Source organism: Panthera tigris, chromosome C2, assembly GCF_018350195.1.
Source record: "Panthera tigris isolate Pti1 chromosome C2, P.tigris_Pti1_mat1.1, whole genome shotgun sequence".
Classification (NCBI taxonomy): Eukaryota; Metazoa; Chordata; class Mammalia; order Carnivora; family Felidae; genus Panthera; species Panthera tigris.
In genome coordinates this window covers 6371701-6384519 of record NC_056668.1, presented here as the reverse complement: position 1 = coordinate 6384519, position 12819 = coordinate 6371701, and the positions used below count along the sequence as shown (strand labels likewise).

General features: G+C 40.4%; 1 protein-coding gene across 1 annotated transcript in view; it reads right to left on the bottom strand.

The window, feature by feature from the left end:
- BRWD1 (bromodomain and WD repeat domain containing 1) overlaps positions 1 to 12819 on the bottom strand; it is a 121418-nt gene that overhangs the window by 95168 nt on the left and 13431 nt on the right. The window contains exons 5-7 of the mRNA XM_042956480.1: positions 2802 to 2952; positions 649 to 747; positions 129 to 289 (exon numbers count right to left, since the gene is read on the bottom strand). Coding sequence (XP_042812414.1) covers positions 129 to 289; positions 649 to 747; positions 2802 to 2952 — 411 coding nt within the window. The remainder of the gene's footprint in view (positions 1 to 128; positions 290 to 648; positions 748 to 2801; positions 2953 to 12819) is intronic.

Below are 12819 nucleotides of genomic sequence, written 5' to 3'. Positions count from 1 at the left end.
CATGGAGTCAAAATCCCTGAGAATAGGAAGCATAGAACCTACATGTTTTAGAAGATTGCCTAGATGATTCTAGCCCACACGCAAGTGCTCCAGATTGATACCAAATTGAGTTTAAAACATTAACTCACTGTAAAGATTCTATGTCCTGTCCTATCAAATGCTACACAGTAAACAGCAGACAGATGTCCGAGAATCCTTCTGTGCATTTTGATGTGCTGATACATGGTTCCTGGAAATGCTGTGCTAAAAGTGGAACACCCTGTGAGTTGTTTTCCTCGATGTATCTCCACTAGGAAATAAAAACAATGAAAATGGTTAAGGAAGAGCCAATACGTAAAAAAACGAAAAACTCCACAACAATTTCTAGAGGTCACAGAACCTATGTTCCAGAAATCCTAAGGACACAAGTTTCTCCCCAATTCTGTTTTACTATAATCACTATTACGGGCTTATTGCAACAAGATTGTCTTTCATTAATTTTTATTGCGTTTAGGAATAACTTCAGGAAAACCAATTTGGAAACTGGTACTCATCACTACTGAAACACTACTACCAGTATTTCCTTTTAAATTTTAATAGAGCAGTTACAAAACTGGTCAAGAAAGTAAAAAGACTGTTTCACTCATCTGAAAAGGCAAGCTCACTCACCAAGACTTGGTGGGGAACCATAATTCACCGGCATTTCGGGAGGTCTTCCTCTGTGAAGAGCAGCAAAGGCAGAGCCCTTCCAAACTGTGTGCCTGCAGTCTTTAAAACGAATTTTAGATACACATAAAATCTTGAAAGTTAACCCCAAGAAAGATTTTATAGAATACTTACGTATATTGTAATAAACTGTTTATTCAAAGTTGTACCAACTAATATACTTTAACAGAAAAGCCCTAGAGGTTTATTAGACTATTTCTGAAGGGGAAAAAAAATGAAGACATCTCAGATACAACAACAACAACTAACATCAGCGTAGCACTTTACAATTTACAAAGTGCGTTCCACGTACATGATCTCATCGAATCCTCACAACAACCCTGTGAGGTAGGTATGATCGCCAATGTACAAGTGAGGTAACTGAGGCTCAAAGGTTCCAGGACCTTGAAAGAGATCCGCTGCAAGTGGTTAAGTCTACATGGACCATACAACCAGATCACTGGACTTCCGAGTCCTATTCAATGCCAAGTAAGTTTTTATTTTGCCATGCAGAATCATACCACACGGTATTAGTGATACGAGATCTTAATCACAACTGATCCAACTTTCCAAAAAATGGAAATTTTTGTAAGAAAAATTTGATCTATATGAAAATCCTTAAAACGTTAACGGAGTTTTAAAATTAATTTTGGCCAATATTACCATGACTTTAATCTCCCTAGGAAATACGGACAAAATCAAATGCCTTTCCTCTTGTTTTGGGATCATGGATAATCCTTTACACAAGAGCACGCATGTAGGATCTGGGAGTCTGAACACTCATTCTCAAGTCCCGTCCCTCTTTGACCTATCGGCAAATACATTCGAAGAAACATCATCTGCCCCCCCTAGAGGAGAGAGCAGCAGAGCACAGATTACGCTGGGCCAGAAATCAGCTTCTTCACAAGTGGAAGAGGAAGGGAAGGAAGGCATCACAGAAACCTCTACTGAGCCTCGGGTGCCCCAACCTAACACGCATGTTACGTTTTACATGAATGGATTCATCGCCACCATCATGACCAAAGAGCGGTTACAAGGCATCCTCTCGTGACACTAGTACAAAACAGAGATACGGACCCTACCCTAGGGCAGCTGGCTCAAGTCTCTTCTAAGGTCTGCCGGTTCTAAAGCAGTGCTCATCACAAAACAACACGGAGCTTGACACAAGTAAAGAAAACAGAGGGAAACAGGCCATTCGGGGCAACTACTACATAACAGCCTAAAATAGAATAATTACAAGGCGAATAGGAACACAGAGAAGGGAGAGTAAGAACAGTTTCCTGAGCCAAGCCACAGTGTGGCAGGGCCACAGAGCACTAAGAAATGACTAAGGGCGACAAAGCGGTCTGGCATGGAACCAAGAAGGAGGGTTGTTCTTTCTCAGTCAAGCTTTGTACTGGTGGCACACCTAAGAGGTGGCATCACATCAGCAACAGATCTTAAAGATAATCACGGGGGACGAACTGGACGGATGCTCAGGATCCGAAGAGCCAACATTCTTGCCCATCAGCAGTTAGGCCACGTTGTATACATAGATCATATCACATACATGTACTTAGTCTAAGTGATTTATACCAAGCTAACAGGAGAAGAACAACAATTCCAAACATTTTGCTACCACATAACTTTGCAAAAAAATTAAATTGGTGAAAAAAGAACCATGCAATTGTACATTTTTGGTGCTTGTTTTCAAACTGCTCCCAAATTTAGAAAATCACTTCCCCTTATAACAAAGGGCTTTCGGAATCTAAATACCAAATAAAATACTTCTAGCATTTAAAGAGTTTATTAGACACATACAATTACATTCAGTAAAGTTATAAGTGAGCTACAAAATAGAAAATTAAGAACTCACATCAAGAAAACCTCAAACACATCTCAGAATAAATTCAAGCTTTTTCGCTTAACATCTACACCTTTGTCATTTTTTTTAATGCAGAAGGACCCATTAAACACTTACGTAGTAAAATTCAACGTCTATGCTAAATGCAGAGAATTTTATAGTCCACAGCATGGTTTATAGTTACATATCGCCTTTCTTCCACAATGCTTACATTACTTCACAATTATAATTATCATTAAGCTACAAAGCAGAACACTTCTTCAAATTAAGGTACCTTTTGCTGTACGTAGCAAAGACTGCCTTCCTGCACCAAGTAAAGAAGTGACTCTTGAAATACTGGGTGGAATTTCTTTATCCAACATGGGACCAATGCGCTGGCAGATTTGCAACAGATGATCAGGAGCCACATGCTTATTGGACAAGACCTAATTGGAGAGCAAGTTTTTTAAACATTATTTACAATAGCATCAAAAAACATTAAACAGCCAGGGGTAAGTGTGACAAAACATGTGAGAAACATGTACAACGAAAACTATAAATCACTGCTGAGAGACATTAAATAAAGAGCAAACTCATCTGTAGGTTCAAAGCCATCCCAATCAAAATCCATGCAGGCTGTCTTGTAGAAACTGATTAATTTTATTCTAAAATTCACATTCAAATGTAAGGCGCCTACAAAAGCCAAAGCAGCTTTAAAAAAATACAAAGTTGAGTTATGAAAATAATATCTGACTTCAGGAATCGTTATATAAGGACAACTGATTTTTGACAAAAGCACAAAGGAGAAAAGATCATCTTCTCAACAAATGGTGCTGGAACCACTGGATATCCATTTGCCAAAAAGGTTTCTCTTTTAATTAACTTTGATCCATACATCACACCATAAACAAAAACTATCTTAAGACAGATCACGTACCTAAATGTATAATCTAAAACTGCAGAACTTATCACAGAAAACCCTGGAGAAAATCATGACCTGAGGTTGGTTAGACAAAGATTTCTCATATGACAACAGTCGTACAATCCACACAGCAACCAGCCCATACACTAGACCTCATCAAAATTAACAGCTTCCGTTTTCGTCAAAAGAGCGTGAATACAACAACCCACAGACTGAAGGAAAATGTTTGCAAAGCATATTATCTGATAAACGACTTGCATCTAGAATCTAAAAAAACTCTCAACACTCAATTATAAAAAAAAAAAAAACAAAACTAACTTTTAAAAACAGGAGAAAGATTTACACAGACCATCAAACACACACACACACACACACACACACACACACACACACACACACACTCTAAAGATGCGCAGCACCATTCATTGGTAACAAATTGAAACCATAATGAGATATTACTACACACCTGTTAGAATAGCTAAAATCAAAAGGACCAGACCAAGATTGGCAAGAACGTGGAGAAACTGCTGGTGGGAACGTACAATAGCACAACCACTTTGGAAAACAGTTGGCCACTCTTCCCATAGGCAGCCTGGGGTGATCTTTGAAAATGGTTCGCTATTCACTTGACCCAGGAAACCCTACATAATCACACAAATCAAGAGGCTCAAATCCCTGTGTTCACTTCAAGGACCCAGGGGAAACTGCCCAGGCCATCGAGGGTATGCGTATGCAAAGGACACCACCTTAGAGAAGCAATGTGTGCCCTTCCATCACTGCCACGGTAGAGCTGATAGGTGCACCCAGGCCACACAGTGGGGCTGGACACAGAATCGGTGGTCCAAAAAGAGCGCTCAATTTTTAGTGAACATGCTTAAAAATGCGGAGTCATGCTGAACGTAAGGATGTAGATGATCCTCTGGTCATTGAGCACATCCAGGTAAACAAAGCCTGCAGGACGCAGTACAGAGCTTACAGGGCTCATGGTCAGATTAACGCATAGATGAGCTCTCCCTGCCACACTGAGACGATCCTTACTGAAAGGGCAGACTGTTCCTAAGCTGGAAGAGGAAGCTGCAAAGACGGAAAAGATAACCCAGAAGAAAATGAAGAAACAAATACAGCCTGGGAGTAAATTCTATATAAAATAAATGCAAATAAAAGTTAAAAAAAAAAAAAAAGAGAGAGAGAGAGAGAGAGAGAGAAAGAAAACAGTTGGGCAGTTTAATAGCACATATACCTACCGTATTAACCAGCTATTCTATTCCTAGGTATTTACTCAAGAAAAAGAAAAGCACATGTTCATACTAGAAGTCTGTACGTGCACATGGCCCTGCTACATCTGGCCGCGGGAACAAAGGGCTGTTCTCTATGAACGTCTAAGAGAGTGCCTCCTGCAATTAACCGGTTCACCCATGCCTGGGATGGGCAAACGGCTACTCAAATGCTTAAACTGGCCCCCACGTACAGCCCAGAGACAAAGCAAGAGAAGGAGAAGAGACTGTCGGTCCAGGCTGAGAAGAGAGCGATCAGGAAAGGGGATGTCCCCTCCAAGAGGCTGCCTGTCCTTCGAGCTGGGGTTAATACTGTCACCGCCCTGGTGGAAAGCAAGAAGGCTTGGCAGGTAGCGACTGCACACGAGGTGGATCCCAGTGAGTGGGCTGTCTCCCTGCCTGCCCTGTGTCCAAAGACGGGGGTCCCTTACCGCGTTATCAAGAGGACGGCCAGGCTGGGGTGTCTGGTCCCCAGGAAGACGGGCACCACTGTCACCTTCCCACAGGTTAACTCAGAAGAAAAAGGAGCTCTGGCTAAGCTGCTGGAAGCTATCGGGACCAATGACAATGACAGATACGATGAGACCCGCAGTCACTGGGGAGGCAACATCCCGGGTCCAAAGTCGGTGGCTCGCATCGCCAAGGTGAAAAAGGCGAAGCCTAAAAAAACTGGCCCCCAAACTGGGCTAAGTGGACACCATTATATTTTCTGTACAGAAAAGTAATTAAAACTTCTTTAAAAAAAAAAAAAAAAAGTTTGCACATGACTGAAACATCTTTCTTGTTAAGATCCCAAAAGTGGACACACCCAAATGGCCACTAACAGGTCACTGGATATACACGTTACGGTGCATCTGTAAAATGGAACACTATCCGGTAATAAAAAAAGAAACATGTGACACATTAATAACACGTGATGACATGGATGAAATCTCAAAATTATGCTGAAAGAAGCCAGAAAAAGAGTACATGTTGTATGGTTTTATTTACACAAAACTCTAGAAAATGCACATTAATCTACAGTGACAGAAAACAGATCAGACGTTGCTGGGGGCAGGGAGCAAAGAAAAGCAGGAGGTATTACAGATGGGTTCTTCAGTGTCACACGCATCCAAAGTCATCAACCTGAACCTTTATAAATATGTGCAGTTTAAGTCAATTATACTTCAAAACAATAAAAACACAAAAGCTACCGTGTAAGTTAAACTCATGAAGAGGCCTCATGACACCTGATCCGAATGTATCTGTCCTAAACTTTAACACTGCATTAAGGTTCCTCAATCACGAGATGAGGTTTCTCAACTGTGACATCACCAACGTGTGAGCAAAGACAAAGTGCTGCTCTGGACAGTGCATATGCGCAGAACACACAGTACTCCTGGCTCCCTTCCGTCCGTGCCGACAGCATTCCCCATGCCACACAACACCGGCAACGCCCCATACATTTTCAAACTCCTGAGAAACGCTGCCCCAAAGAAAACCTGAAACGTAGTTCAAGATCTCACTTCTGGTTCTTATGCATTAACTCAAATATAAAACAAGCCTGGATTCGGGGCGCCTGACAGGCTCAGCCGACAGAGCATGTGACTCTTGAGTTCAAGCCCCGCGTTGGGTGTAGAAATTACTTACAAATAAATATTTAAAAAAAAAAAGCCCAGATTCAATATAAAGTTTTTGTTCATAAGCACTAGTGACAGAAGAGGCTAAATAAAATATCTTCAACTTTTCAACACGACTTATGTTTCCTACCTTGACAGATACCCCAAGGCAAAAAACCCCAAAGACCTATCAAAGCTCAGGTAGACATCAAAGTGTTTCATAATACTAATTAGCACTCTTGTGCTTCAAAGTATCAGCATGTAGAAGTTCCAAATCTATTATAGATAATTAGCTCATCATGGGAAGGGAAAGAAAGATAGGAGGAACTAGAAGGTAACTCCAACAGGGCCAAGAAAATCACAGATCTAAGGACCTGTCAGGAATGCAAATCTGAAAACAAAACCCCACCGAAGTACTCCGCACTGATCAACCTAAATAATGTGTCCACGAGGCTTAAGAAAGATAAAAGGACTTGGGCAATGGCAACATGGCTTCTTATACAGTAGGCGATCACTCTAATAGTTTTAAGATTTTGACTATTCAGGTAGATAGAGAACTAACATAATTGGCTTTAAGGTTTTTTCAATATAATTTATTGTCAAATTGGTTAACATACAGCGTGTACAGTACGCTCTTGATTTTGGGGGTAGATTCCCATGGTTCATCGCTTACATACAACACCCTGTGCTCATCCCAACAAGTGCCCTCCTCAATGTCCCTCACCCATTTGCCCCTCCCCCCGAATCAACCCTCAGTTTGTTCTCTGTTATTGAAAAGTCTCTTATGGATTGCTACCCTCCCTCCATTTGTAACTATTTTTCCCCCTTTCTTTCCCCCATGGTCTTCTGTTAAGTTTCTCAAGTTCCACATATGAGTGAAAGCATTTATCTGTCCTTCTCAATTGGCTTTCAGTTTTGAGGTTACACACCCAAGCCTGTCTCCTGAGTGGACACCTGCTCTTGAAGACAAGCTGTAACACACATAGCCAAAAACAACTTCTCTAGATAGAAAAGACAGAGACAGAAAAGTTTAGACAGAGTGCTTCCCAGTGTTGGATATGATTTTATTCTATCTCTTAAATGATCTAGAAGGGAAACTTTATAGGACTAAACTCACTGCCGAATTGAAGAAGCAGTAAAACTCATCATTAAAATAACAGGAAGTTTCAACATAGGCAAGTAAACTTAGGCCAAGTCCAGGCGTTAATAGGAACATGGATTCCATGCAGCAGCTGTGATTCCCATAAAGGGATTTATAGATTCGTTACATTTCTAAGGATTCCAGCATAACTATCAAAGATGGGGGGAGGAGAGACTGTTACTCTACATTTGTATAAGACAAAGTGTTTCTGGAGAGTAATGCAGTTCTAGTCCCAAAAATAACAAACAGAAAATGGTTCTAGATTATTAAAGATATACTGACCAAATCAATATGATAGATAATGTTCCTTCATTACTTTCAAGTCCTAGGCCTGAATGTTAGTAACAATCTCTACCAGCAACTTCAATGAGTAAGCCAGTTATACGATGTCCTCGGAAATCAGGCCAGAACTAAGTCCCTTCCAACAGTCAAACAGCCACTCTCTGTACCATCTAATTTAGTCTCAGGAAGTTTTTCAGCCACAATCACAGGATCACTATATTACCACCACTATTACCAAATAATGCGGTGAGCATGAGCTTCTTCAAGCCCAGGGAAGCAGCTGTAAAGTGGTAGTAGAGTCTAGAGAACGTAACTGCAAAGTTATGGGAGAAAGGAGCTTTTTCTGTCAAGTTTGGGATACTGTCATGTAATGAGGATCTAGAATGAGTATTCAATATATTTTTTTTTTACCGTTTATTTGAGAGAGAGAAGAAGAGAAACACAGAGCGTGCACACGAGTGGGGGAGGGGCAGAGAGAGAGGGAGACAGAATGTGAAGCAGAATGTGAATCTGTCAGCACAGAGCCCAGTGCGGGGTTCGATCTCATCAACAGCGAGTTCATGACTTGAGCCGAAATCAGACACTTTAACCAAGTGAGCCACCCAGGCACCCCAATATTTAGTATCTTTAATATATACCTATGTGATCGCTTCTCGGCCTTTTGGCTAAGATCAAATGTAACATATACCCATCTGACCTTTAGTTTTTCCCTGATCATTTTAAACTACATCTAGAAACCTACAAGGGAAAATGCCTAAGTAAACTACCACAGCACATCACAACTCCTATACAATGAACATACAACAATGAAACAAGAAGGGATACGGAGCATGGTCTTTCACAAAAAAAATTAAAAATTGGCATCTTCCTTAAGTAAGTCCCCTCAGCCTCTGGTTGATACAAGTTCTTGGCCTCTTTTCTAACCTTTATAAAGAAATGCAAGTTTGGGGCGCCTGGGTAGCTTAGTCGGTTAAACATCCGACTCTTGATCTCAGCTCAGGATCGTGAGTTCAAGCCCCACTGTGGGCTCCACACTAGGCATGAGGCGTATTTTTAAAAATAAGTGAATTTTTAAAAATTAAAAAAAAAATGCAAGCTTAATAGCCAATGGCAGGATAAATATTGTTATAGAAATAAGAGGGGAGGGGCGCCTGGGTGGCTCAGTCGGTTAAGCGGCCGACTTCGGCTCAGGTCATGATCTCGCGATCCGTGAGTTCGAGCCCCGCGTCGGGCTCTGTACTGACAGCTCAGAGCCTGGAGCCTGTTTCAGATTCTGTGTCTCCCTCTCTCTGACCCTCCCCTGTTCATGCTCTGTCTCTCCCTGTCTCAAAAATAAATAAATAAATAAATAAATAAATAAATAAATAAATAAATAAAGAGGGGAAAAGAGCTTAACCCTCGGTTTATACAAAAGTACCTAGGCAGAGAAACGTTCTAATGTTAGCATGAAAATCCTTCATTCAAAAGCATTTATTCTGGGGCACCTGGCTGGCTCAGTTGGTAGAGTGTGCGACTCTTGATGTCAGGACTGTGGGTTCAAGCCCTACATTGGGTGTAGAGATTAAAAATAAAATCTTAAAAGAAAAAAAGGAAAAAAAAGCTTTTATTTTAATTCAGAAAAGAGTTTATTAGCTTCCCAGAGCAGACCATGTTTGCTTATCCAATAGCCACTACCTCCCCAACTTCAGCAGAGCCTCGCTTTTCTAAACTCTTTCCTAACTAGGCAGCCATTGATCTAGTTCTGGCCAATGAAACAGAGAAGAAATCTTCTAGGGCAGGAGAATGTTCCTGAAAAATTCTGCTCCCTAATAAAAGAACCGGGGGGGGGGGGGGCGGGGAACCTTCTTTCCCATTATTTCTAGGATATGATGGTAACAATAAAACGAGAAGTTTGAGAAGGAAAAAACCAAACGTCAATCTGCCCTATCCAAGAGACAGAGACTATCTTTAAAGAAACCATTAAATGAAAGAGTTATGTATCTTTATGATTTAGGCCACTGCTTCTAAGGAAATGCAGTATTTCATGAGGCTGTTATCACATGCAATGCAATCACACAAATCATAACAGCATTGTCCACCAACCTGCAAATCTGAAGCAAAGTCACCTACCAGCCATCCCATAAAGTGAGACTTTCCTGGAAAATACTATTAATGCTTAAGCTAATACTAAACGAAGATATATCCTTAGTTAGCATTTCTATGCAATCTATTCATTTCATTTTCTTCTTCCCTGAGCAAAACAATGACCCCTATTTCTAGACTATAAAAGCTTTTCCAAATTATAAATTATTCAGAAGAAATCTAAGATTTTTTATATTTTTTGATTTCTGATATCCTTCTTAAATGTTTAGAAAGAGACAGAAAATGCACAGAGGAGGAGCAGAGAGACAGAGGGGGAGAGAGAGAGAATCCCAGGCAGGCCCCGTGCTGTCAGTGAAGAGTCCAATGCCAGGGGCTTAATCTCACAACCCTGAGATCATGACCTGAATAAAAATCAAGAGTCGGACCCTTAAATGACTGAGCCATCCAGGTGCACCCGACTTCTAATATTCCTTGACAGGGAGTTCAGACCATCAAATAGAGAAAGATCATCTAAAAAGAACAAAATTCAAAAAGCAAAATACTCAAGGCTTTATCCTTAAATCAACTGAGTTCTGAAAAGAAACCATTACACTTGAGATTATTCTGTTGTACCATGTGAAAATAACTAAATTTTCTAAGCAGAACATAATTAAAATAAGCCTGTGTGAAGACTAATTAAAAGTCTGGATCCTACATGGAACTTAATGAAGAGACAAATACTTCCCAAAAGCCAAACCTTTTTTTTTTTTTAAATATTGCTTCACAAGATGTATTAAAACAAGAGGCACACTTCAAAATGTATGGATTTTAAACATGCAACAGCCTACAGAAGATATGAAATAGTAAAGTACTGATCAAGTAACAATTCCAGCCGCATGAACATAGTAAAGATCACAGATTTCAAGATTAATGCAAAACATCTTCTAATCAGACTTAGTTCATCATTTCGTTGAGAAGTCTGTCATATTCCAAACGACCAACAGAAATAAAACCTAGTCAGGGGTGCCTGGGTGGCTCAGTTGGTTAAGCGTCCGACTTTGGCTCAGGTCATGATCTCTCGGTCTGCGAGTTCGAGGTCCATGTCGGTCTCTGTGCTATTCACCTGCTTCAGATTCTGTGTCTCACTCTCTCTCTGCCCCTCCCCTGCTCACACTCTCTCTCCCTCAAATAAATAAACATTTAAAGAATTTTAATATATATATAAAATTTGACCGCTAAAATAGAACTGGATATTATAGGAATAGAAAAGTCCAGATGCAAGTCAGCAAGAACGTAGTAAATGATGATGACAGCGCTCCCTGTAGAGGAAGGAGACAAGACTCAAACAGTACTTGCAAACTGACAATTTGCAAAAGGGTAGATTCATACCTCACATCAACCACATGCTCAAATAAACTGAACATGGAGACATTACAGAGAAACTACAAACAGACTAGAAAAAGTATTGAGGAATAAATACATAACACTGCCTTTTAAAATATTAATCTTGGCATACAGAAGGGCTTTAAGGACAACCCTAAAGACAAAACAAAGATTCACAGATATAACAAAAGTAAAAATCTTAAACCTCTGGAAAAACAAAACCTCCCAGCGAAACTAAAAAGCAGCCTGCAAGCTGGGAAAGGAACCTAGAACTCAGCAGACTAAAGAATAACCTAGGGATGAAGAATTCTTACAAAATGGCTTAAGACAGCAGTGGAAAAGCAAGTAAAAGATATAAAAAGGTAATTCAGAAAAGATGAATTGTCAAGTCACAAAACAAACTTCCTTCAAAAACGTCTTAAGCCTGTAACTGGTGGGTCAGAGGTCACGCAGGTTTTTAAGACGGATTGCAACCACTCTTTCCACCCGTCCTCTCTCAGGGCTCCAGATTTCCTTTCCACCCTCCAGGTCAAAGGTTACCCCATCGATAAGCGCTTTTCCTCCCCACCCACCTAAAATATCCTGCCCCCCCTTTCCTGATCCCTAACACCTCTGTGAATCTGTATTACAGTAGCTTGTCTGCTGCTTCAGGTCAGTTTTACCCCGAGGGTGTAAAGCCCCATGAGAACAGAAGCCTTGTCCATCTCATCCACACTGGTCTCCCCGGAACTCTGACTACAGCAGGCATTCATTTACTGAACAAATGCATCAGACGTTCATGAATAAATATCACACAAAGCGGCCTTCAGCTGGACCTGCCCCTTAGGAATAGAACCTCACTGAAGTTACTTGTTCCTTCCCGACTCATCTCAAACTGGGAAATCACAATACATACAAGGTGATAGGATTGCTAAAAGGATACGAGGTTACACAGGTTAAATCTCCTAACTTTTGTGCGGTACTTGGCAAAAAAGTGACTCAAACATTAGCTACTGAGGGCCGCCTAACTGGTTCAGTCAGAAGACCATTAGACTTTTGATCCTGGGGTGGTGAGTCTGAGCCTCACTGTGGGTGTAGAGCTTACATAAATAAATAAACAAACTTTAAAAAAAAAAAAAAAAAAAAAAAGGTAAACCATTTTACTCAATGATTAAGTTTCTAGAAGTTTATGACAAGTGACAATTATGTATAAATGCAAAGACACATAGATCTTACTTTGATATTCATGGAATCACTAACAGAAAAAAAACTAGAAACCAACCAAATGTACAACAGGCAAATAGTTAGATAAAATTTTCCAGAGAAATTGAAAGGAATTCACAAAATAGTATCTTTTTAAAGATCCTATTTTTGTTATAGTCTAGCATGAAGAAAAATAAACACTTCTCACTTTCATGATTTTTTTTCTCACTTTCGCATTTTCTAAATATTCTACAATAAACATTAGAAATTTTTATTTATTTATTTTTTAACGTTTATTCATCTTTGCGAGACAGAGACAGAACACGAAGGGGAAAGGGGCAGAGAGAGGGAGACACAACACAGAATCCGAAGCAGGCCCCAAGCTCCAAGCTGTCAGCACAGAGCCGGATGTGGGGCTCGAACTCACGAACTACGAGATCATGACCTGAGCCAAAGTCGGATGCTCAACC